General features: G+C 44.6%; 1 protein-coding gene across 2 annotated transcripts in view; it reads right to left on the bottom strand.

Annotated features, from left to right (window-relative positions):
- The window catches only part of PLA2G12B (phospholipase A2 group XIIB), a 44,986-nt gene that overhangs the window by 13,405 nt on the left and 5,469 nt on the right, over nt 1–26,112 (bottom strand). Inside the window, exon 2 of one of the 2 annotated variants that reach the window (XM_073596552.1) lies at nt 13,022–13,110. In XM_073596552.1, coding sequence (XP_073452653.1) covers nt 13,022–13,110 — 89 coding nt within the window. The remainder of the gene's footprint in view (nt 1–13,021; nt 13,111–26,112) is intronic. The other variant, XM_073596553.1, reaches the window with a different exon arrangement.

The following is a 26,112-nucleotide window of genomic DNA, read 5'->3' as shown; positions in this document are numbered from 1 at the left end:
AGTTTAAGCACTAGTCCAAAGGACACCTTGAGATATTTAGAATGCCTAAATATTAAGCCATCATTTGGGATATGTTGACACTTTTGGCTGAACATACATGTCTAAAATAAGCAGCCCCTAATTTTAACAGCTTGCATAGGACTGACCAAAAAATGACCAGTGTAAAATATTTTAGCTCAAAGCAAGCTAACAGAATATGTGGGAGAAAACTGGAACTGTCATAATATTACTATGTACATAAATGATGCCATTTTATATCGGCACCCCATGCACAACCAATTACAGACAAATGAGCTCTAAAAAAAAAAACAATCTGCTGAAAAACAGGCCTCAAAACTAAGATTTTCAGTGTGAAATATGCACAAAAAGTTTGATTATCCTTCGTCATCCACTTGAGGCAATGACAACGAAGACTATTTGTTTTTCCTTGCTATGCTTGGAACTCCGAGACCTCCTGCACATTCCTGTTAGCCAATAGGAATGTAGCCAGGTGGGGACTCTTTAAAAATTGATGTTTGCTCTGCCTGGGCTTCTGCTGAATTACCCATATTGCTGCAGTCTTTCTCCCCTGCTGTGATTGAACTGGGCAGCAGGACACAGGGCAGAGATACAGAGGAGGAATGTTATTGATTGCAGAGAAGCCTGTGTCAAGATCCATCCCACTGGACCAGGAGGAGAATGGGGCAACAGGGAAGCTGGTCAGAGTTGATGGGAAGATGGATGGAGCCAAATACAGGGCAATCTTAGAAGAAAACCTGCAAAAGACTTGAGACTGGGGCAAAGGTTCACATTCCAGCAGGACAATGACCCTAATCATACAGCCAGAGCTACAATGGAATGGTTTAGAACAAAGCATATTCATGTGTTAGAATGGTCCAGTCAAAGTCCAGACCTAAATTCAATTGAGAATCCGTGGCAAGAATTGAAAATTGCTGCTCACAGACACTCTCCATCCAATCTGACAGAGCTTGAGCTGTTTTGCAAAGAAGAATCGGCATAATATTCACTCTCTAGATGTGCAAAGCTGGTAGAGACATATCCAAAAAGACTTGCAGCTGTAATTGCAGTGAAAGGTAGTTCTACAAAGTATTGACTCAGGGGGACTGAATACAAATGCACGCCACACTTTTCACATATATATGTAAAAAATGTTGAAAACCATTTATCATTTTCCTTCCACTTCACAATTATATGCCACTTTGTGTTGGTCTATGACATAAAATCCCAATAAAATACCTTTTAGTTGTAACACATGACAAAACATGAAAAATGTCAAGGGGTATGAATACCTTTTCAAGGCACTGTGTGTGTATAGATAGATATATATAGATATATATATAGATAGATCTATATATATATATATATATATATATATATATATATATATATATATATATATATATAGATCTATCTATATATATATATAGATCTATCTATCTACACACACACACACACACACACACACACACACACACACACACACACACACACACACTATTACTAAAAGTATTGGGACGCTTGCCTTTACACGCACATGAATTTAATGGCATCCCAGTCTTAGTCCGTAGGGTTCAATATTGAGTTGGCCCACCCTTTGCAGCTACAACAGCTTAAAATCTTTTGGGAAGGCTGTCCACAAGGTTTAGGAGTGTGTCTATGGGAATGGTTGACCATTCTTCCAGAATCACATTTGTGAGGTCAGGCACTGATGCTGGAGAGAAGGCCCGGCTTGCAGTCTCCGCTCTAATTCATCCCAAAGGTGTTCTATCGGGTTGAGGTCAAGACTCTGTGCAGGCCAGTCAAATTCCTCCACCCCAAACTCACTCATCCATGTCTTTATGGACCTTGCTTTGTGCACTGGTCCAAATCATTTGGTGGAGAGGGGGATTATGGTGTGGGGTTGTTTTTCAGGGGTTGGGCTTGGCTCCTTAGTTCCAGTAAAGGGAAGTCTTAAGGTGTCAGCTTACCAAGACATTTTGGACAATTTCATGCTCTCAACTTTGTGCACTGGTGCGTAGTTATGTTGGAACAGAAAGGGCCATCCCCAAAATGTTCCCACAAAGGAAGGTCCATAAAGACATGGATGAGCGAGTTTGGGATGGAGGAGCTTGACTGGCCTGCACAGAGTCCTGACCTCAACCCAATAGAACACCTTTGGGATGAATAAGAGCACACACTGCGAGCCAGGTCTTCTTGTCCAACATCAGCGCCTAACCTCACAAATGCGCTTCTGGAAGAATGGTCATACGTTCCCATAGACACACTCCTAAACCTTGTGGACAGCCTCCCCAGAAGATTGTAAGCGGTTATAGCTGCAAAGGGTGGGCCAAATCAATATTGAACCCTTTGGACTAAGACTGGGATGCCATTAGAGTTAATTTACATGTAAAGGCAGGCATTGCAATACTTTTGGTAATATAGTGTGTATGTATGTAGTATGTGTATATATATGTATATATATATATAGACACACATACAGTTGTGCAAGTTTACATACCCTGACAGAATTTATGATTTCTTGGCCATTTTTCAGAGAATATGAATGATAACACAAAAACATTTTTTTCACTCATACTTAGTTGACTGATAATAAATGACTTCAGCCAAACACTGTGTTTACTCTTTTTAAATCATGATCACAAGAGAAACTACCCAAATTACCCTGATCAAAAGTTTACATACCATGGTGATTTTGGCCTGATAACATGCACACAAGTTGACACAAAGGGGTTTGAATGGCTATTAAAAGGTAACCATCCTCACCTGTGATCTGTTTGCTTGTAATTTGTGTGTGTATAAAAGGTCAATGCGTTTCTGGACTCCTGACAGACCCTTGTATCTTTCATCCAGTGCTGCACTGACGTTTCTGGATTCTGAGTCATGGGGAAAGCAAAAGAATTGTCAAAGGATCTGCAGGAAAAGGTAGTTGTACTGTATAAAACAGGAAAGGGATATAAAAAGATATCCAAGGAATTGAGAATGCCAATCAGCAGTGTTCAAACTAATCAAGAAGTGGAAAATGAGGGGTTCTGTTGAAACCAAACCACGGCCAGGTAGACCAACTAAAATTTCAGCCACAACTGCCAGGAAAATTGTCCTGGATGCAAAGAAAAACCCACAAATAACTTCAAGTGAACTACAGAACTCTCTGAAAACATGTGGTGTGGTTGCTTCAAGATTCACAAGGAAGCACTTGAAGAAAGATGGGCTGCATGATCAAGTCGCCAGAAGAAAGCCATTACTACGCAAATGCCTCAAAGTATCCCGCTTACAATACACCAAACAGCACAGAGACAACCCTCAAACCTTCTGGCACAAAGTCATTTGGAGTGATGAGACCAAAATTTAGCTTTTTTTGGCCACAACCATAAATGCTACATTTGGACAGGAGTCAACAAGGTCTTTGATGAAAGGTACACCATTCCTACTGTGAAACACGGAGGTGGATCTCTGATGTTTTGGAGATATGTGAGCTACAAAGGCACAGGAAATTTGGTCAAAATGAATGGCAAGATGAATGCAGTATGTTATAAAAAAATACTGGAGGAACATTTGCATTCATCAGTCAGAAAGTTGCGCATGGGACATACTTGGACATTCCAACATGACAATGATCCAAAACACAAGGCCAAGTCACCACTCTGTTGTATTCCAAACTTACACAATCATTAAGTCCCCCCAAAAAATCTTATGCTGCATACAATAGTGCCCAAATTGCTCCCCCTATTGGGGTGTGCTTTACATAAATTTATAACATGAATATATAAAATATTTTTGTGCATGACATATATAACAAAACTAAATGTCCATAATCATGTGCAAAAGCGCAATGTGCAATAATTGCCAAAATCTCTGCAATATATATCCGTGACTCTTCGTGACCCCTTCACCACTTTAGTGCCAAGAATACCACCACCTGGATTGGCCACTCACCAGATGCCGGTTAAACTGCGCCTTTGGTTCATTTATATGGGATAACCACTCCTCATACTCTGTAATAATGCTGACCCCAATGCGTTATATATAATCCATATCCTAATCATGAAAAACAGACAGCGATCATAGCGCACTATGTAAAAACGATTTTTATTAGTACTCAGTTTAAAAAGAAAGTATTACACTCACATTTCCAGGTGCCCCTAAGCCGGCACCAAGCTTTTCCAGCAGTTGGTAATGGGTGTAGGGATGGCGCAGTGTGAATCCCGTGCCGGCGTGTGGTGCAAGCCTCGCTTGCAGTCGGCTTGCACTTCAGCCCTCGCTTTCGCCTAGCAAGGAAGTGACGTGTAGGCGTGACGTCATCAGGAAGCTTCCTGATGACGCATATGATGATGCGAAATGCGTAGAGGCTGCTGAGAGATTTTCGTCATGCCTACACGTCACTTCCTTGCTAAGCGAAGGCTGAAGCACAAGCCGACTGCAAGCAAGGCTTGCACCGCACGCCGGCATGGGATTCACACGGCGCCATCCCTACACCCATTACCAACTGCTGGAATAGCTTGGTGCCGGCTTAGGGGCACCTGGAAATGTGAGTGTAATACTTTCTTTTTAAACTGAGTACTAATAAAATCGTTTTTACATAGTGCGCTATGATCGCTGTCTGTTTTTCATGAGGAGGATATGGATTATATATAACGCATTGGGGTCAGCATTATTATGGAGTATGAGGAGCGGTTATCCCATATAAATGAACCAAAGGCGCACTTTAACCGGCATCTGGTGAGTGGCCAATCCAGGTGGTGGTATTCTTGGCACTAAAGTAGTGAAGGGGTCACGAAGAGTTACGGATATATATTGCAGAGATTTTGGCAATTATTGCACATTGCACTTTTGCACATGATTATGGACATTTAGTTTCGTTATATACCGTATGTCATGCACAAAAATATTTTATATATTCATGTTATAAATTTATGTAAAGCACACCCCAATAGGGGGAGCAATTTGGGCACTATTGTATGCAGCATAAGATTTTTTGGGGGGACTTAATGATTGTGTAAGTTTGGAATACAACCGAGTGGTGTAATATAGAGTAGCGCATTCAACACATTTATATATTTTTATTTTTTCAGTGGTGGTGTAGTTTTTTTGATTGCAGCAACTCATTTCTTATTTATTTAAAAGCTTGCGCTGGTGACACACATTTGCACAAGGCCAAGTCAACCTGTCATGGGCTACAGCAGAATAAAGTGAAGGTTCTGGAGTGGCCATTTCAGTCTCCTGACCCTAAACTTTTGATCAGGGTTATTTGGGTAGCTTCTGTTGTCATTATGATTTAAAAAGAGTAAACACAGATGATTGATAATAATAATAAAGGTTTTTGTGTTATTCATATTCTCTGAAAAATGGCCAAGAAATCATACATTTTGCCAGGGTATGTGAACTTATGAGCACAACTGATATATATACAGTGGGGGCAGAAAGTATTCAGACCCCCTTAAATTTTTCACTCTTTGTTATATTGCAGCCATTTGCTAAAATCATTTAAGTTCATTTTTTTCCTCATTAATGTACACACAGCACCCCATATTGACAGAAAAACACAGAATCGTTTACATTTTTTCAGATTTATTAACCACTTCCCTACCCGCCCATAGTCATATGACGTCCAAAGATGGGATCTCCCATCCTGGGTGGACGTCATATGACGTCCTGGGATTCCCGGCTGTCTAGGGGGCGCGCGCGCGCCCGCCGCGTTCCTCAAGACCCGGTGCGTGTGCCCGGCGGCCGCGATGTCCACCGGGCACCCGCGATTGCCCGTTAACCGGGCCAGCATGTGGATCTGTGTGTGTAAACACACAGATCCACAGCCTGTCAGCTCTGAGGAGAGCGATCTGTGTTCCCAGTACAGAGGAACACTGATCGGTCTCCTCCCCTAGTACGTCCCCTCCCCCTTCAGTTAGAATCATTCCCTAGGAAACATATTAACCCCTCCCCACCCCCTAGTGGTTAACCCCTTCACTGCCTGTCACATTTACACAGTAATCAATGCAATTTTATAGCATTGATCGCTGTATAAATGTGATTGGTCCCAAAAATGTGTCAAAAGTGTCCGATGTGTCCGCCATAATGTCGCAGTCACCAAAAAAAATCGCGATCGCCGCTAAAAAAATTAAAAATTTTTTTTTTTTTAAAATGCCATAAATCTATCCCGTATTTTGTAGACGTTATAACTTTTGCGCAAACCAATCAATATACGCTTATTGCGATTTTTTTTACCAAAAATATGTACAAGAATACGTATCGGCCGAAACTGAGGAAAAAATGTGTTTTTAAAAAAAAAAAAATGGGATATATATTATAGCAAAAAGTAAAAAATATTGTGTTTTTTTCAAAATTGTCGCTCTTCTTTTGTTTATAGCGCAAAAAATAAAAACCGCAGAGGCGATCAAATACCGCCAAAAAAAAGCTCTATTTGTGGTGAAAAAAGGATGTCAATTTTGTTTGGGTACAACGTCGCACGACCGCGCAATTGACGTTTAAAGTGCGACAGCGCTGAAAACTAAAAATTGGCCTGGGAAGGAAGGGGGTGAAATTGCCCGGTATTGAACCGGTTAAAAAAGAAAAACTGAAATATCACATGGTCCTAAGTATTCAGACCCTTTGCTCGGTATTTAGTAGAAGCACCCTTTTGATCTAATACAGCCATGAGTCTTTTTGGGAAAGATGCAACAAGTTTTTCACACCTGGATTTGGGGATCCTCTGCCATTCCTTCTTGCAGATCCTCTCCAGTTCTGTCAGGTTGGATGATAAACGTTGGTGGACAGCCATTTTTAGGTCTCTCCAGAGATGCTCAATTGGGTTTAAGTCAGGGCTCTGGCTGGGCCATTCAAGAACAGTCACAGAGTTGTTGTGAAGCCACTCCTTCATTATTTTAGTTGTGTGCTTAGGGTCATTTTCTTGTTGGAAGGTAAACCTTCAGCCCAGTCTGAGGTCCTGAGCATTCTGGAGAAGGTTTTCATCTAGCATATCCCTGTACTTGGCTGCTTTCATCTTTCCCTTGATTGCAACCAGTTGTCCTGTCCCTGCAGCTGAAAAACACCCCCACAGCATGATGCTGCCACCACCATGCTTTACTGTTGGGACTGTATTGAACAGGTGATGAGCAGTGCCTGGTTTTCTCCACACATACGGCTTAGAATTAAGGCCAAAAAAGTTCTATTTTGGTCTCATCAGACCAGAGAATCTTATTTCTCACCATCTTGGAGTCCTTCAGGTGTTTTTTTAGCAAACTCCATTCATGTGTCTTGCACAAACTCTATTCATGCTCTCATGTGTCTTGCACTGAGGGGAGGCTTCCGTCGGGCCACTCTGTCATAAAGCCCTGACTGGTGGAGGGCTGCAGTGATGGTTGACTTTCTACAACTACTTCCCATCTCCCAACTGCATCTCTGGAGCTCAGCCACAGTGATCTTTGGGTTCTTCTTTACCTCTCTCACCAAGGCTCTTCTCCCCCGATAGCTCAGTTTGGCCGGACGGCCAGCTCTAGGAAGGGTTTTGGTCGTCCCAAACGTCTTCCATTTAAGGATTATGGAGGCCACTGTGCTCTTAGGAACCTTAAGTGCAGCAGAATCTGTGCCTTGCCACAATTCTGTCTCTGAGCTCTTCAGGCAGTTCCTTTGACCTCATGATTCTCATTTTCTCTGACATGCACTGTGAGCTGTAAGGTCTTATATAGACAGGTGTGTGGCATTCCTAATCAAGTCCAATCAGTATAATCAAACACAGTTGGACTCAAATGAAGGTGTAGAAGGATCTCAAGGATGATCAGAAGAAATGGACAGCACCTGAGTTAAATATATGAGTGTCACAGCAAAGGGTATGAATACTTAGGATCATGTGATATTTCAGTTTTTCTTTTTCAATAAATTTGCAAAAATGTCAACAATTCTGTGTTTTCCTGTCAATATGGGGTGCTGTGTGTACATTAATGAGGAAAAAAATGAACTTAAATGATTTTAGAAAATGGCTGCAATATAACAAAGAGTGAAAAATGTAAGGGGATCTGAATACTTTTCGTCCCCACTGTGTATATATCTATCCATGCCAAAAAATAAAAAAAATAAAAAATCCCATAGGATTATTTTTACATTTACATTTCCAGAGAGACATAGGACTGAGGTTCTTTGCTTGTTTCAATACCTATTGATCCACTTAAGCTTCAGTGCCCAACAGTATTGCTGGTTGACCTTGGATGTCAAGCATGATTAATATTTTATATGACTTTATAATTCCTATATATACACACACTACATTCATGAAGTGCATGCAGTAAGTCATCTGCCAGTGAAATTTATCAGGTTGCAAATTAATAATGACTTGCAACCCTCCCACTGCGATCCATGTGTACCTTCACAAAATCAATGCAATTTACTCTTTAGTCCATAATGCAGAAGCATTAATCACTGCTCCTGCTAGCCAGACCAATAAGATTCCTCTCCGATGTAAAAAAAAAAACAAAAAAACACATGACATACCACAATAAACCTCTGGAAGTTAGACTTTTGTTCGTGCTACGTACTGGCTGCTAGGCAAGTGAGAGAGGCCTATCCAGGCGGGCAAAGATTGAATCCTACAAGGGGAGTGCATTCAACTACAAGTGTTCAATTCAAAATAATGTTCTAAAGGATACTAAGGAAGGGTATTTGAGCTTCCCTGCAACTTTCCTTCTGCCTCTTTCCTGCTACTTCCTTTATTACTTGTTCATTAAAGCATTGGAAAACATACTCAAGTGTTTGGTGCTTATATCATTCAGAGGTAAACTCAACGGGACCCTAGACCCGGTGCCAGTGAAACAGAGGTATCGAGAGTGAAGGTAACAGCCCGCTTTAAACCAGCAGCTCCACCGTGAGTTATTGTTACACAGGTATAAATAGAAACCTGACAGAAGTTCTAAGCATTTTTCAGTCTAAATCTAATAAAACAAAATTTGAGCTAAAGTTCCACTTTTAACTGTTAAAAATAAATTAAATATACCTGAAAGGCTAGAAAAAAAAAGCAGTACTTCTTTGTTCTTAAGTATGTATAAATCATATCTTAATTAAGGGGACTCAATTCTTAGAAGGACAGAGAGGGCAATCTGTAACCAAGACCTGAAGCGCCGAACAGTATGTTGTCTACCGGGCGCTCGGGTTCGGCACATCACGGATCTTGTGGACAGATTACTGGGAGGGGGTGGGGAAGACGCGGCTGTCATGGTGCACGTTGGCACCAATGACAAAGTCAGAGGCAGATGGAGTGTCCTAAAGAACGATTTTAGGGACTTAGGAGCTAAATTAAGGAAAAGGACCTCCAAGGTAGTGTTCTCAGGAATACTACCGGTACATCGAGCCACACCAGAAAGGCAGAGGGAGATTAGGGAAGTAAACAAGTGGCTGAAGAGCTGGTGTAGTAAGGAGGGGTTTGGGTTCCTGGAGGACTGGGCCGACTTCTCAGTCGGTAACCGGTACTATAGAAGGGACGGACTGCACCTAAATGAGGAGGGTGCAGATCTGCTGGGAATGAAGATGGCCAAAAAGTTAGAGGGGTTTTTAAACTAGGCGATGGGGGGGAGGGTCCAGAGCCAGTGATAGCCAGCGCGGAAGATATTCCAGAGGGTAGTATTGGGGGCATTAGTGGTAGGTTAACCAAAGTGCAAAAACACAAGGTGAGTATAGTAGCAAGTCCTAGTTGCAATCTTGAAACACCCAATACGAGGACAATATGCGACCGGTCTAAACTATGTGGCATGTTCACTAATGCCAGGAGCATGGCGGACAAGATGGGTGAACTAGAGATACTGTTGTACAAGGAGGATTTGGATTTTGTGGGAATTTCAGAGACCTGGTTCAACAGCTCTCATGATTGGCTGGCAAACATTCAAGGGTATACCCTATACCGCAAGAATAGAGAGGGTAAAAAAGGGGGAGGGGTATGCCTATATATTAAGAATAATGTACAAGTGAATGTGAGAGATGACATCACTGAGGGGGCTAGGGAGGAGGTGGAATCTTTATGGGTAGAGCTCCAAAGGGATGAAGCTAAGGGGAAAATAATACTGGGAGTATGCTATAGGCATATATACCCTATACCGCAAGAATAGAGAGGGTAAAAAAGGGGGAGGGGTATGCCTATATATCAAGAATAATGTACAAGTGAATGTGAGAGATGACATCACTGAGGGGTCTAGGGAGGAGGTGGAATCTTTATGGGTAGAGCTCCAAAGGGATGAAGCTAAGGGGAAAATAATACTGGGAGTATGCTATAGGCCCCCTAACCTGAGGGAGGAAGTGGAGACGGATCTCCTATCACAAAATGGATTAGCAGCAAGGATAGGAAGTGTTATCATAATGGGGGATTTTAATTATCCAGACATAGACTGGGCGGAGGGAACCCGCGCATTCATTTAAGGCTCGCCAGTTCCTTAGTGTCTTGCAGGACAATTTTATGGGTCAGATGGTAGACACACCAACTAGTAATAAAACATTACTAGATCTACTGATTACCAACAATACAGACCTGATAACAGATGTGGAAATACGGGGCAATTTAGGTAACAGCGATCACAGGTCAATTAGTTTCAGTATAAATCACACAAATAGGAAACATGAAGGGAACACAAAGACACTGAATTTCAAAAGAGCCAACTTCCCTAAACTACAAACCTTGCTAAAAGGCATAAATTGGGATAAAATATTAGGAACAAAGAATACGGAGGAGAGATGGGTTTGCTTTAAGAGCATATTAAATGGCATTAGCCAATGTATCCCATTGGGTAATAAATTTAAAAGAGCGAACAAACATCCTGGATGACTTAACTCCAATGTAAAAATGCATATAAAAGCAAAGGAGAAGGCCTTCAAAAAACACAAGGTTGAGGGATCATCCTCAGCATTCAGAATTTATAAAGAATGCAATAAGAAATGTAAGGGTGCAATTAGGATGGCTAAGATAGAACATGAAAGACACATAGCGGAGGAGAGCAAAAAAAATCCCAAGAAATTCTTTAAGTATGTAAACAGTAAAAAAGGGAGGACAGACCATATTGGCCCCATAAAGAATGAGGAAGGACATCTGGTTACAAAGGATGGGGAGATGGCAAAGGTATTGAATTTATTCTTCTCCTCAGTCTTCACGAGTGAATCGGGGGGCTTCAGTAACCAAAACTGCAGTGTTTATCCTCATGACACAACACAGGAAGCACCTACATGGTTAACAGAGGACGGAATTAAAATTAGACTTGAGAAACTTAACATTAATAAATCACCGGGACCAGATGGCTTGCATCCGAGGGTACTTAGGGAACTCAGTCAGGTGATTGCCAGACCGTTGTTCCTAATTTTTACAGACAGTCTATTGACTGGAATGGTACCAGCTGATTGGAGAAAAGCCAATGTAGCACCGATATTTAAAAAGGGCCCAAAAAACATCCCTGGGAATTACAGACCAGTTAGCCTAACATCAATAGTATGTAAACTCTTGGAGGGGATGATAAGGGACTATATACAAGATTTTAGTAATAAGAATGATATCATTAGCAGTAATCAGCATGGATTCATGAAGAATCGTTCTTGCCAAACCAATCTATTAACCTTCTATGAGGAGGTGAGTTGCCATCTAGATAAAGGAAGGCCCGTAGACGTGGTGTATTTGGATTTTGCAAAAGCATTTGACACAGTTCCCCATAAACGTTTACTGTACAAAATAAGGTGCGTTGGCATGGACCATAGGGTGAGTACATGGATTGAAAACTGGCTACAAGGGCGAGTTCAGAGGGTGGTGATAAATGGGGAGTACTCAGAATGGTCAGGGGTGGGTAGTGGGGTTCCCCAGGGTTCTGTGCTGGGACCAATCCTATTTAATTTGTTCATAAACGACCTGGAGGATGGGATAAACAGTTCAATCTCTGTATTTGCAGACGATACTAAGCTAAGCAGGGCAATAACTTCTCCGCAGGATGTGGAAATCTTGCAAAAAGACCTGAACAAATTAATGGGGTGGGCGACTAAATGGCAAATGAGGTTCAATGTAGAAAAATGTAAAATAATGCATTTGGGTGGCAAAAATATGAATGTAATCTATACACTGGAGGGAGAACCTCTGGGGGAATCTAGGATGGAAAAGGACCTGGGGGTCCTAGTAGATGATAGGCTCAGCAATGGCATGCAATGCCAAGCTGCTGCTAATAAAGCAAACAGAACATTGGCATGCATTAAAAGGGGGATTAACTGCAGAGATAAAACGATAATTCTCCCGCTCTACAAGAATCTGGTCCGGCCACACCTGGAGTATGCTGTCCAGTTCTGGGCACCAGTCCTCAGGAGGGACGTACTGGAAATGGAGCGAGTACAAAGAAGGGCAACAAAGCTAATAAAGGGTCTGGAGGATCTTAGTTATGAGGAAAGGTTGCGAGCACTGAACTTATTCTCTCTGGAGAAGAGACGTTTGAGAGGGGATATGATTTCAATTTACAAATACTGTACTGGTGACCCCACAATAGGGATAAAACTTTTTCACAGAAGAGAGTTTAATAAGACTCGTGGCCACTCATTACAATTAGAAGAAAAGAGGTTTAACCTTAAACTACGTAGAGGGTTCTTTACTGTAAGAGCGGCAAGGATGTGGAATTCCCTTCCACAGGCGGTGGTCTCAGCGGGGAGCATTGATAGCTTCAAGAAACTATTAGATAATCACCTGAATGACCGCAATATACAGGGATATGTAATGTAATACTGACACATAATCACACACATAGGTTGGACTTGATGGACTTGTGTCTTTTTTCAACCTCACCTATTATGTAACTATGTAACTATGTGCAATACATTTGTAGGGAAATGCTCTGCTTTGCCATCTATTTACTCTAGGTGGTTTTGCTTTTTATAGACAAGAATTCAAGACACTTTATCTGTAAAGCATCTAGGTGTGAAGTATAGGGTTCACCTTAATTAACATTATAAATTGTTTTTTTTTCTTGGATGATCATGGGACACCTGTTAAAGTAATGTTAGTACTTGAGAATTGCAGTAGGTTAGCTGTACATACACTCTCTGGTACCTTGAGACCCAGGAAATAGGAACTACAGCCATTGGGTTCTGGAGATTTGTAGTCTGGTCTAGGAAGTGGAGCTTTACCTGGAATTAAGAAATAGTAAAACGTTAAAAGAAAGCATTCAAAACATTATTTGAAACTCCCACCTACACCACCCACCAGTGTTTTAAAACCAGTAAATCACAATGGATTCAATAAAAAAATCTACTTTTAGCACCATATCACTGGAGCCATGTACTGCGAGTAGAATTCAGATATTGGACATCTGCCCACAAAGGATATGTATCAAACATGTGCTAACACAAACTATAATTTCCCATAACACCCAATATACTGTCAACTGTAATTTCTATAGTGCAAAGTTTAGGATTAAACAATGATTCAACGTGGTTGCTATGGGCAAAAGGGCATTCCTTTGTGCGTCTCCTTTTCCATACATGAGCCTCTAAGGGCCTTATAGATCAAGATTCATTAAGGACTAGAGAGAATTTTCATCAGCCTCCAATCGGATCAGACCTGCAATGCAAGTTTAAAATTGGTGGATGTGGATAAATACCTCCATGCTATTTGGAGAACCTATTGATACATATAGCCCTAGGGCAGGCCACAGATGATGCAATTTTCTTTCCTGCAACCATGTTCAGTGTTGATGGGGGAATCCCTCCAATGGAGTTTTGGTGTTCTCTCGGCGGGGGGGCGGGGGGAGCAACACAGTGATTATTGCCAGCAGCTATAACCACTGGTAATAATTGCATGCCTATAATCCGGCATGCTGGTTGTACCCAAGTCAATCGATTGATTAACTTGGGTTCATTTAGCCTGGCTGTAGATGGTTCAAATCTTGGCTGGTCTCTGCTGAACCAACATCTATGGCTGGCTTTATTTTTCACATCGAAACCACATTTCTTCCAATACAAGTAAGCGGGAATACAAAAATAGTATTTTTTTAGTCATACTTACCTTTAAAATCCTTTTCTTTGAGTACATCATGGGACACAGAATCAGGCTAATATTCATTACCTGCTGGGTTATACTCCATCTCCAGGTGAATGAACACTGGTAGACCAAAGGTCCTCAGACAAGAAGTGATCCCCTATATAACTCCTCCCATACAGGAAGTACTTCAGTTTTGTAGCAAGCGCTGAATGCTCAAAAAAAGAGGGGAAGGATCTCTGTGTCCCATGATGTACTCAAAGAAAGGGATTTTACAGGTAAGTATGATGAAAAAATCCTATTTTCTTTTTTCATACATCATGGGACACAGAGTCAGGCTAATATTCATTACCTGCTGGGACGTCCCAGGGCAATAGCCTTAAGGGGAGGGAGATACCCTGCCAAACAATAGCCATCAGAACGTATACGGCAGCCTGCAGTACTTACCTTTAAAATCCTTTTCTTTGAGTACATCATGGGACACAGAGTCAGGCTAATATTCATTACCTGCTGGGTTATACTCCATCTCCAGGTGAATGAACACTGGTAGACCAAAGGTCCTCAGACAAGAAGTGATCCCCTATATGACTCCTCTCATACAGGAAGTACTTCAGTTTTGTAGCAACCGCTGAATCCTCAAAAAAAGAGGGGAAGGATCTCTGTGTCCCATGATGTACCCAAAGAAAGGGATTTTACAGGTAAGTATAACGAAAAAATCCTATTTTCTTTTTTCATACATCATGGGACACAGAGTCAGGCTAATATTCATTACCTGCTGGGACGTCCCAGAGCAATAGCCTTGAGGGGAGGGAGATACCCTGCCAAACAATAGCCATCAGAACGTATAGGGCAGCCTGCAGTACACTACGGCCGAAAGCCGAATCCTCGGCTGCTCGAACATCCACTTAATAAAATTTTGTGAATGTATGCACTGAAGACCAGGTAGTAGCCCTACAAATCTGAGCCACAGATACCTGATGGTGAAAAAGCCCAGGAGGTTTCTACACCCCAGGTAGAATGGGCTCTCACCCTAAAGGGAGGAGCTTTATGTTTCAGATCGTAGGCCTGAATGATCAATTGATGAACCCAATTGGCAATGGAAGTCTTGGAAGCTGCCTGCCCATTCTTGGGTCCTTTTGATAAAACAAAAAAAGGAGTCTGATCCTCGGATCTCCGTAGAGCTAGACAAATAAACCTTGACTGCCCGGACAATGTCCAATGAATGCAGTCGTCTCTCTTTCACCTAGCGAGGCTTAGAGAAAAAAGAAGGCAAAATAATGTCCTGATTTAAATGAAAGGCCAACACCACTTTTGGCAAAAAGGATGGAACAGGTCGTAACACAACCGTGTCATGGTGAAGGATCAGTTATGGTTCCGTGCACGAAAGGGCCACCAACTTCAACACCCTTCTAGCCGAGGTGATGGCCATCAGGAAGGCTAGCTTGCGTGACAACAAGTCTAATGGAATTTCCTTGATAGGTTCAAATGGTTGTTTCTGTAACACAGACAGCACCAAGTTCAAGTTCCAAGGACACATAGGTGACCTAATGGGGGAAGCAAACAAGTCGCCCCCCTGCATAAAGGTTCGGACTAACGAATGGGATGCTAAAGGCCTTTGGAAGAATACTGACAAGGCTGACATCTGACCTCTGATTGTACTCAAACCAATCTGATTTCCAAAGCCCACTGTAGAAAATAGAGAATTCACCCAATCACGTATTTCCGAGGATGCCATTTTCTGGCTTTACACCAAGCAATATAAGTCTTCCAGACCTTATGAAAAATATTCCTAGCGACAGCTTTTCTAGCATTCACTAGGGTAGACACTACTGGTCCCGAGATGCCACAGTTCTTCAGCACCCTGGCTTTAATAGCCATGCCGTCAAATTTAGAGACTGTAAATTTGGGTGGAATATAGGACCTTGAGACAGTAGATTGGGGAGACGTGGAAGTGTCCATGACCTGTCTATTGTCAGTCTCACAATCTCTGGGAACCAGGGCCTTCTGGGCCAGGCTGGTGCCACCAGAATAACTGGAACCCCCTCTCTCCGAATCCTGCTCAACAAATGTGGAAGGAGAGGGATTGGAGGGAAAGCATAAACCAGGGAGTACTGGCTCCATGGAACTATCAGAGCATCTGCTCCAATTTCCAGAGGATCCCTTGTTCGGGACACAAATTGCTGTAGCTTTTTGTTGAACCTGGATGCCAATAGGTCGACCTCTGGCCATCCCCAACACTGGTAAATTTCCTGGAACGCCCCTGGGTGTAGGGACCATTCCCCCGGGCAGATCTGCTGGCGGCTGAGATAATCTGCCTTCCAGTTCTCTACTCCCGGGATATGGACTGCCAATCGAATCGGCACATGTCCCTCTGTCCAGGTTAGTATGTGGTTCACCTCCTTCAGAGCTGACAACTACTGGTACTGCCTTGGTGATTTATATAGGCCACTGCAGTGGCATTGTCGGACTGATAGGGCAGTCCTGAAGCTCCACTATCCAGGACCATAGGGCATGACGTACTGCCGCAATTCCAGGATGTACATGGGCAAGATCTGTTCTGTCCCTGACCATTTCCCCTGAGCTGTGAGCGCTTCTAGGGTTGCTCCCCAGCCTAAGAGACTGGCATCTGTAGTCAGTACTCTCCAAGTTTCTGGGAGAAAGGATTTTCCCTTTCGCAGGTTCTGATCCTGCAACCACCAGTTTAGGCTTTAGCGTGCCCGAGGAGATAAGCACATTGGATAATCCAGGGCTTGTCCTCTTCTGTTCAAAGCCAACAAGATGTCTTGTTGTAAGGGCCTGGAATGGAACTGGGCATAGGGCACTGACTCGAAGACTCATACAGAGCCGAATGGAGGGTTGTCTGGTGCCCCTTATCTGATGCACCTGAACCTTCAGGGCATAGATCCTTACAGGTGGCAAGAATACTCTTGCTTGAACCATATCTAGGATCAGACCTAAATACTTTAGACTGAGCTGGTTTCAAGGCTCACACTTTTCAGTATTTATGATCCAGCCTAAGCTTTTCAAATACCGCAATGTGCATATTTGCTCTGTTCTAGAGCCTATAATGAGTGATCTATGAGCAGGAGGTTATACAGATGTCCGAGCACCAGAATCCCTTGGGCCCTTAAAAGATCCAGTACTGGTTCTAGGACCTTTGTGAATACCCGGGGAGCTGTAGCAAGCCAGAAGGGTAGAGACACAAACTGAAAATTACGTTCCTCTACTGCAAAACCTAGGGACCTCTGATGAGGCTGAAAGATAGGTATGTGTAAATACGCGTCTTTTATATCGATGGAGGCTAGAAAGTCTCCCCTCTGGAGTGAGGCTACTCCTGAGCGGACAGACTCCATCCAAAAGGACTGTATCAGTAGAAACTTGTTCAGGGACCTTAGATCCAAAATGGGCCTTGTGTCCCTGTTTGGTTTCTGAACTGTAAACAGGTTTGGAGTAAAACCCTGTGCCCCTTTCGGATACAGGAACCTACAATCTACAATCACTATTTGATGCACTAGATGTAGTGCCTGAAGCAATAGGTTTCTTTTTGGAGGATCCGAGGGAACGCTGGATCTCTGAGGGGGAACCCCCTGCAACTCCAGCTTGTAATTGTGAGATATAATTGAGGTGACCCATCGTCCTGAATTATTGTTCGCCAAATGTCTGCAAAGTGCAGCAGCCTTCCCCCCACTTGATGGAGTGGGGGCACCCCCTCAAAAGGAGGGCTTGGTGCTAGATTTCAAAGAGCTTTGGGCCAAGGGCTTCTTCTGGCCCTGGCACTTGCTCCTGGCTCTAGCGCCCTGTTGGCGGCAGAACCGCCTTGGTGCTGAGACATTTGAGGAAGCAGTCCCTGAGGTTTTAAACGAGGAACGTCTGGTGCTTTTCTCCACAGGAAATAGAGAACTCTTCCCTCCGTAAATCTTTTGGATAATTTGTCCAAATGATCACCAAATTAACGTTCTCCATGAAAAGGGAAACCTTCCAATAACTTTTTACAAGGAAGCTCGGCTGACCAGTTCTTAAGCCACAAAAGTTTGCGCATATGTACAGACAAGAGAGCCAAACGAGAAACCTGCTGTATTGAATCCTTTAAGGCGTCAACAGCAAAACACAGCCCTCAAGGAATATCTGTCTTACTTTTAGGCAGATCATCCTCCTGGTTGGCCATTTACGGACTGGCAGATACCAATTGCTACAACAGCTGGCTGAACAGCAGAACTGGCCAAAGAAAAAAAAGTCTTAAATAATGACTCCAATTTCTTGTCAACAGGGTCTTTCAAGCCCTGTGCGTTATCTACCAGACAAGTTAAGTTCTTGTTTAAGGAAGAGATTGCTGCATCTATGGCTGGCATGCTCCATTTTTTAACAAACTTTTCATCCATGGGGATATAAAAGGGAAAACCTCTTAGGAGGAACAAAAATCCCATCAGGATGTTTCCAATCAGCATACACTGTGTGTTCCAACAGGGGGTGCAGGGGGAAAGCCTGTGCGGCCTGAAGAGGCCTCAAGGATCCCAAAGAGGACCAGGGGGCTCAGTCACCTCTGCAAGAGGCAACTTAAAGGCAGAACGAACCATTTTAGTCAGAGTTAGGATCAAAAGCCTCTGTGACTGAGAGGCAGACATCAACTGGATATCTTCTTGTCCAGATTGCTCAGGAGCAGACTCATCTGCCGGGCCCTCCACAGAATCTTGAGCTCTTAGCTCTTCCCTATCCTCAACCCATTCCTGCTCCAGACTAAGAGGCTCAAGGGAGGGGGATCTGTCACGCTTCTTGCCACCCTGTGGGACAGAGGCAATCAGGCCAGCAATCCTGTGCTCTAACCCGCCTAGGGCATCCTTGCTGATAAAGGGTGAAGCAGCAGCATTGACTGTAGGTACAATACCAGATAGGCGCAGCAGCTCAGATTTCCTGGAAGCCTCTGGTCCTTCAGGGGATACAACACTAGGGATACGACTAGGGGTTCATCAGGAAATGATGACATAGGTGTGCCCTTCCCTGTAGTGTTAGTCCCGCTCCTCTTTTTTGAAGACATTTACTAGCCACAAAAAGAGAGTACTTGGGTGTAGTATTGCAAACACCTCAGAAGGGAGACCCTTTAATAGGGCTCACCAAGCCCCTATGTAACAATCCTGCTAAGCACCTTTAGCCTGCCAAGCAACACTTGGTGACTCACGTGACCCAGGTAAGGAAAAATGAACTGCTGCAAGTGCCTGTTCAGAGCCTGCTCTGTGTCCCACAGCTGCCTTCTGGATGCACCGCATGCTTGGCCTACACAGCTTAAATAATGCACGTGTGCCATGGCCACCAAACAAATTGCTAAGCCCAGCTGTGCTTTTGCGAATGCACATGCACCATGGCCGCCAAACAAACAACTGCTGAGCACAGCGGCACTCTTGCTATCGCTCGTGCGCCATGGTGAACCAAGGCAAAATGGCGCATCGTTGTGCGCCATCATACAGGTAAAAAACAGCCAGACACAAGCAAAAAAGGTACACTTTGCAAACACCTACAGCTAGCCCAAAAACTCCCCCGTATGGTCACTGCACACAGGTGTCCAGCCTCTAGCTAGCTTGACTGATTGTTATAATCACTAGAACACCCCACAATAATAAATAAAGGGGTTTCACTTACCCGTCCATGCGCAGGGCAGCTTTGAAACTAAGAGTCCAAACTTCACCCATCACTGGGGGTTCTTGAGGACCTTCAAGGACTGGGTATCCTTTTCATGTTTGGTGTCCACTCACTTGGACCTGTACAGCACCCTGCAGGAATGCCTTAGCGCTGTGGTGTCCAGGATTCCACTTCGCAGAGTCAATCGCTCAGAGGCTCCATTACAGGCAAAACCTTGCAGGATCTTGAGTCTTCTTTGCGAGGCTCAGGTACCATTTATCTAAGCATATAAAGCCTGTGTCAAGTGGATCCGATCGGTCAATCACTTGATTCATTTAAGAACCGTTTGTGGGACTAGAGACCTGGAGCTCAGAGAGCTCAAACAAACCGTGCCATCCACCTTGCAGACACTGGTAAAAAACTGAAGTACTTCCTGTATGGGAGGGATTATATAGGGGATCACTTCCTGTCTAAAGACTTTTGCAGCTGCTTTTATCTTGTGTGTTGGAGAACTTGTCAGAAGTTATCATGCTGATAACAGAGGAATTGAACAGCTGAAAGACATGGGACTCAGAGCTTTGGATAGAGATAAGTAAACACTACAGATATATGTGCCAAGGTCAGATTTCATGAATGGGGTTTACATCCACTTTAAAACCTGAAGCAGGAATGCAAAAGCTGCCTAACATACCTGAAAGTACACGGTATTTGCCTGTCTACACAAGCCGTTAATCGGTTACGTGCAACGTATGAGGGTATATAATAGAACTAGAATAGATCCGATATTTCCGTCTGTGTGGAATAAACTATTTATGTATATGTGCTATAGATTTGCCTGTATAAACATGTATGTTCACAGAAGTTTGTCCGTGTGTTTGTTTTTATTAGTAGATCTCTTAAATATCGCATACAAATGTTTTATGTTCTATAAATCTAGTCATTTTCTGATCATGTTAAAGTACAACTAAAGGCAAAACTTTTTTGATTTGAATAGAATGGAGATGGATTAGAACACCTGTCAGGTTTATTTATTCTGTGCCCCCGTTAGGGAGATTCACCCTCTATTTTTGTCCTGTTTAGAATTATCATTGAAAGTGAAAGAAAAAATGTGGGTTGTCCCCAGAAAAGTAATGAAGGGGAAGTCTTCCAATGGGGACACTAGTTCTGGTGACCCCAAGGAATACCATTAGTGTATACCAGTGTGTTGAAGTGCCACTCAGAATGCGCCAACTGGTCCAAGGGGCTACAACCCAGGGCAGTTACTAGTGCAAGGAACTATGCTCTTAGCTTGAGGGTAGGGATGAGCCGAACACCCCCCGGTTCGGTTCGCAACAGAACCTGCCAACGGACCGAAAATTCACACGAACGTTAGAACCCCATTGACGTCTATGGGACTCGAACGTTCAAAATCAAAAGTGCTCATTTTAAAGGGTAATTTGCATGGTATTGTCCTAAAAAGGGTTTGGGGACCCGGGTCCTACCCCAGGGGACTTGTATCGATGCAAAAAAAACTTTTAAAAACGGCCCTTTTTTCGGGAGCAGTGATTTTAATGATGCTTAAAGTGAAAAAAAAAATAAGTGAAATATTCCTTTAAATATCGTACCTGGGGTGTGTCTATAGTATGCCTGTAAAGTGGCGCATGTTTCCCGTGTTTAGAACAGTCCCTGCACAAAATGTCATTTTTAAAGGAAAAAATCTCATTTAAAACTGCTTGCGGGTTTAATGTAATGTCAGGTTCTGGCAATATGGATGAAAATCAGTGAGACAAACGGCATGGGTACCCCCCAGACCATTACCAGGCCCTTTGGGTAGTGTATGGATATTAAGGGGAACCCCGCACCCAAATTAAAATAAGGAAAGGTGTGGGGCCACCAGGCCCTATATACTCTGAACAGCAGTATACAGGCGGTGCAAACAAGACAGGGACTGTAGGTTTGTTGTTAAGTAGAATCTGTTTGTAATTTTTAACGGGTACATTTTTAACGTGTTTAGCTCCAGCCAAAAAATCTTTTTTACGCTTTTTGGAAAACATAGGGAAGGGTTATCATCCCTGTGACATTTGTTTTGCTATCTTTCCTCCTCTTCAGAAGATTTCACCTCACTTTTTGTCCCAATGACAAATGTTTTTTGAAAATTTGGGGTTTTTTGTGGAACAAGGATTGGAAAGCATTAGTGGAAAGGAGAAATGTTTTTCCCATATTAACTCTTACAGGAGAGAATTTCCCTTCCTAGGGGTAGATTTCATCTCACTTCCTGTTGTCTCCTTCCGTTTGCAAGTAGGAGTCGTTTGTAAGTTAGATGTTTGAAAGTAGGGGCCTGCCCTATATACTCAGCAGAAATTTGGGCCTTAGGTGTTGTTGTGGCCACAACACTGTAAGCCCTCACAGGGCCCTGCTGTGAAATATTAGATCAAGAATTGTAATTACATGCCCCTGTTGAACAAGGGCAGAAAAATTGGGCCTTTGGTGGTGGTGGTGCCACAACACTGTAAGTCCTCACTCGCTCTTGGTGGGTGCAGAAATGGGCCCTGCTGTGAAATATTAGATCAAGAATTGTAATTACATGCCCCTGTTGAACAGGGGCTGAAAAATTAGGCCTTAGGCACTGGCGCTGGTGCCACAACACTGCAACCCCTCACAGATACTCTAGTTGGAACGCAGAAATGAGCCCTGCTGCAAAGTATTGCATCAAAAATTGTAATTACAGGCCCCTCTTAAACAGGGGCTGAAAAATTGGGCCTTAGGCACTGGTGCTGGTGCCACAACACTGCAACCCCTCACAGATACTCTAGTTGGAACGCAGAAATGAGCCCTGCTGCAAATTATTGCATCAAAAATTGTAATTACAGGCCCCTCTTAAACAGGGGCTGAAAAATTGGGCCTTAGGCACTGGTGCTGGTGCCACAACACTGCAACCTCTCACAGATACTCTAGTTGGAACGCAGAAATGAGCCCTGCTGCAAAGTATTGCATCAAAAATTGTAATTACATGCCCCTGTTAAACAGGGGCTGAAAAATTGGGCCTTAGGCACTGGTGCTGGTGCCACAACACTGCAACCCCTCACAGATACTCTAGTTGTAACGCAGAAACGAGCCCTGCTGCAAAGTATTGCATCAAAAATTTTAATTACACGCCCCTGTTAAATAGGGGCTGAAAAATTGGGCCTTAGGCACTGGTGGTGGCGCCCAGAACCAAAAATGTTCTTACAAGCTATCAGCATGATGATTGAGGAGGAAGAGGATAATTACTCTGGGATAGTCACTCAGCATCAGCATAGGCAGTCTTTGAAGGGATCTGAGATTTCAAAAAAAATTATTCGGTTACATCAGCATCAGGTGCTTGGTAGCTGGTGGTGATCCAAGACTGATTCATTTTTATGAAGGTCAGTCGATCGACCGAGTCGGCGGACAGACGCACCCTGTGATCGGTTACAAAGCCTCCAGCAGCACTGAATGTGCGTTCCGAAAGAACGCTGGATGCAGGACAGGCCAGTAGCTCAATTGCATACTGTGCAAGCTCTGGCCAGTGATCCATCCTCAAGACCCAGTAACCCAGAGGATTTTCGGTGGGAAAGGTGTCCAAGTCAGATCTTGCCCCTAGGTATTCCTGCACCATGTAAAACAGACGCTGGCGATGGTTGCTGGAACCGATCATACCTTGGGGCTGCGGACCAAAAAATTGTCTGAACGCATCGGTCAGACGGCCACCTTCTCCACCGCTCCTTCTTTGACTGACCGAAGCCTCAGCAACACGTTGTCCAGAAACAGGAGTTTGTAACCTCCCAGTCTCTGGGAACGCGTTGCACAGACCTTTCTGCAAGGCCTCCCGAAGATGTTTCATCCTCTGCTCCCTCTGCGATGGCAAGATAAGGTCCGCAACCTTACCCTTGTAACGTGGATCAAGGAGGGTTGCCAGCCAGTATTGGTCCTTCTCCTTGATACCACGAATATGAGGATCCTTACGCAGGCTTTGCAGGATCAGGGAGGCCATGCAGTGTAGGTTTGCTGAGGCATTTGGTCCGGAGTCCTCTGGGTCACTAAGGACGACATGGTCCGCAGCCACCTCCTCCCAGCCACGTACAAGTCCATGTGTTTCTTGGGACTGATCCCTTAAAGAATGCTGCTGATGCTGAGTGCCAGGCTCCACCTCCATACTGACACAATCTTCCTCCTCCTCCTCCTCCTCCTCTTCCTGTGTGATCGGCGGGCACGCAGGAACACTGGCTGGATAAAGGGGGCCTTGAGAGCTAAGGAAGTCCTCCTCTTCCTGCCTCTGTTCTGCCTCAAGTGCCCTGTCCATTATTCCACGCAGCGTGTGCTCCAACAGGTGGACAAGGGGGACAGTGTCACTGATGCATACACTGTCACTGCTCACCATCCTCGTGGCCTCCTCAAATGGTGACAGGACAGTGCATGCATCCCTGATCATGGCCCACTGGCGTGGGGAAAAAAAACAAGCTCCCCTGACCCTGTCCTGGTGCCATAGTCGCACAGGTACTCATTGATGGCCCTCTGCTGCGTGTGCAGCCACTGCAGCATGGCCAATGTTGAGTTACACCTGGTGGGCATGTCGCAGATTAGGCGGTTCTTGGGCAGGTTAAACTCCTTTTGGAGGTCCGTCAGCCGAGCACTGGCATTATATGACCGGCGGAAATGCACACAGACTTTCCTGGCCTGCCTCAGGACATCCTGTAAGCCTGGGTACCTGCCCAAGAACCGCTGCACCACCAAGTTAAGGACGTGAGCCAAACAGGGCTCATGGGTCATTTGTCCCTGTCGGAGGGCAGAGAGGAGGTTGGTGCCATTGTCACAAACCACTATTCCTGCCTTAAGTTGGCGTGGCGTCAACCACCTCTGAACCTGCCCCTGCAGAGCTGACAGAACCTCTGCCCCAGTGTGGCTCCTGTCCCCCAAGCACACCAGCTCAAGCACCGCATGGCATCTTTTGGCCTGCGTACTTGCGTAGCCCTTTGAACGGCTACGGAGCACCGCTGGTTCCGAGGACAAAGCACAGGAAAAGGCCATGGAGGAAGAAGAAGAGGAGGGGGTGGAGGAGAGAGGTGTGTCACAATCATTAGCATTTTGGAGGTGTGGTGGCGGAACAACCTCCAACACTACTGCACCTTGTCCTGCATCCTTCCCAGCTGCCAGCAGAGTCACCCAATGCGCCGTGAAACTTAGGTAACGTCCCTGTCCATGCCTGCTGGACCGTGAGTCAGCGGTAATATGCACCTTACCGCTGACCGCCCTGTCCAGCGAGGCATGGACATTGCCTTCCACATGCTGGTAGAGAGCCGGAATCGCCTTCCGTGAGAAAAAGTGGCGTTTGGGTACCTGCCACTGAGGAACCGCACATTCCACAAACTCACGGAAGGGGGCAGAGTCTACCAACTGAAAAGGCAGCAGTTGAAGTGCTAGCAATTTTGCCAAGCTAGCATTCAACCTCTGAGCATGTGGATAGCTGGGAGCAAACTTCTTTCGGCGGTGCAGCAGCTGGGGCAGGGACATTTGCCTGGTACAATCTGACGTCGGTGTACCAAAAGCAGATTGCCCACAAGTACTTGGCTGTGACACACCTAATTCTACACCTTCATTCCTCTCAGTGCAGGTCTCAGAGAGGACTGAAAGTATAGTGGGGTTGGACATCTCAGCTGATGAGGAGCAAGGAGAGGTCCTCTTTGTTCTTTGGTGTGGGTCTTTTAGATACGCTTGCCAACAAACTGCATGGCAGGTCAACATATGTCTGGTCAAGCATGTGGTACCCAAGTGGGAGATGTTTTGGCCACGCGAGATACGCTTGAGACATATGTTGCAAATAGCAGCGGTGCGATCTGATGCACTCGTCTCAAAAGAGGCCCACACCAAAGAACTTTTTGAATAACGCGCAGAGACTGCAGCGCCCTGCACATGTGGAGCTTTGGGGTGTGATACAGTCAAGGTGCTGCCCTTAGGCTGGCCCCTGGAGGGCATCCTGCCTCGTTGGTGATGTGCTGCCTCCTCCTCCTCCTCTCTCCTATCAGGCACCCACGTTGAGTCAGTGACCTCATCATCCCCTCCCTCCTCATCACTGGAGCAAACCTGGCAGTATGCTGCAGCAGGGGGAGCATGACTGCCAGATTGCTGTCCTTCTTGGGCACCCCCTCTGTCCGTGCTCACGTTACTGCCTTCATCAAGCTCAGTATCATCATCAGAGCCTTCCAAACACTGGGCATCCTCCTGGAGCATGTACCCAACACTGTGGTCAAACAGTTCGAGGGACTCCTCAGGAGGACATGGTGGGGCTAGGGAAGGAGTCACTGATGACATTGAGCCAAGGGAAGAGGCCGCTGCTTTGCCAGACAAAGTACCCTGGGCATGGGTGAGAGAGGATGAGGAAGATGAGGACGGCTTGGTCATCCACTCGATCAAGTCTTCCGCATGTTGCGGCTCAACACGGCCAGCTGCCGAAAAAAAGGCCACGCGTGTCCCACGGCCACGTGCTGATGAGGATGCACCGTCTCCACGACCAGCACTAGACACAGAGCCTGCTTGCCCTCTCTTAT

Source organism: Aquarana catesbeiana, linkage group LG08, assembly GCF_042186555.1.
Source record: "Aquarana catesbeiana isolate 2022-GZ linkage group LG08, ASM4218655v1, whole genome shotgun sequence".
NCBI classification, from domain to species: domain Eukaryota; kingdom Metazoa; phylum Chordata; class Amphibia; order Anura; family Ranidae; genus Aquarana; species Aquarana catesbeiana.
Note: the sequence above shows the minus strand (reverse complement) of the source record. Positions and strands in the feature narration are given on the sequence as shown.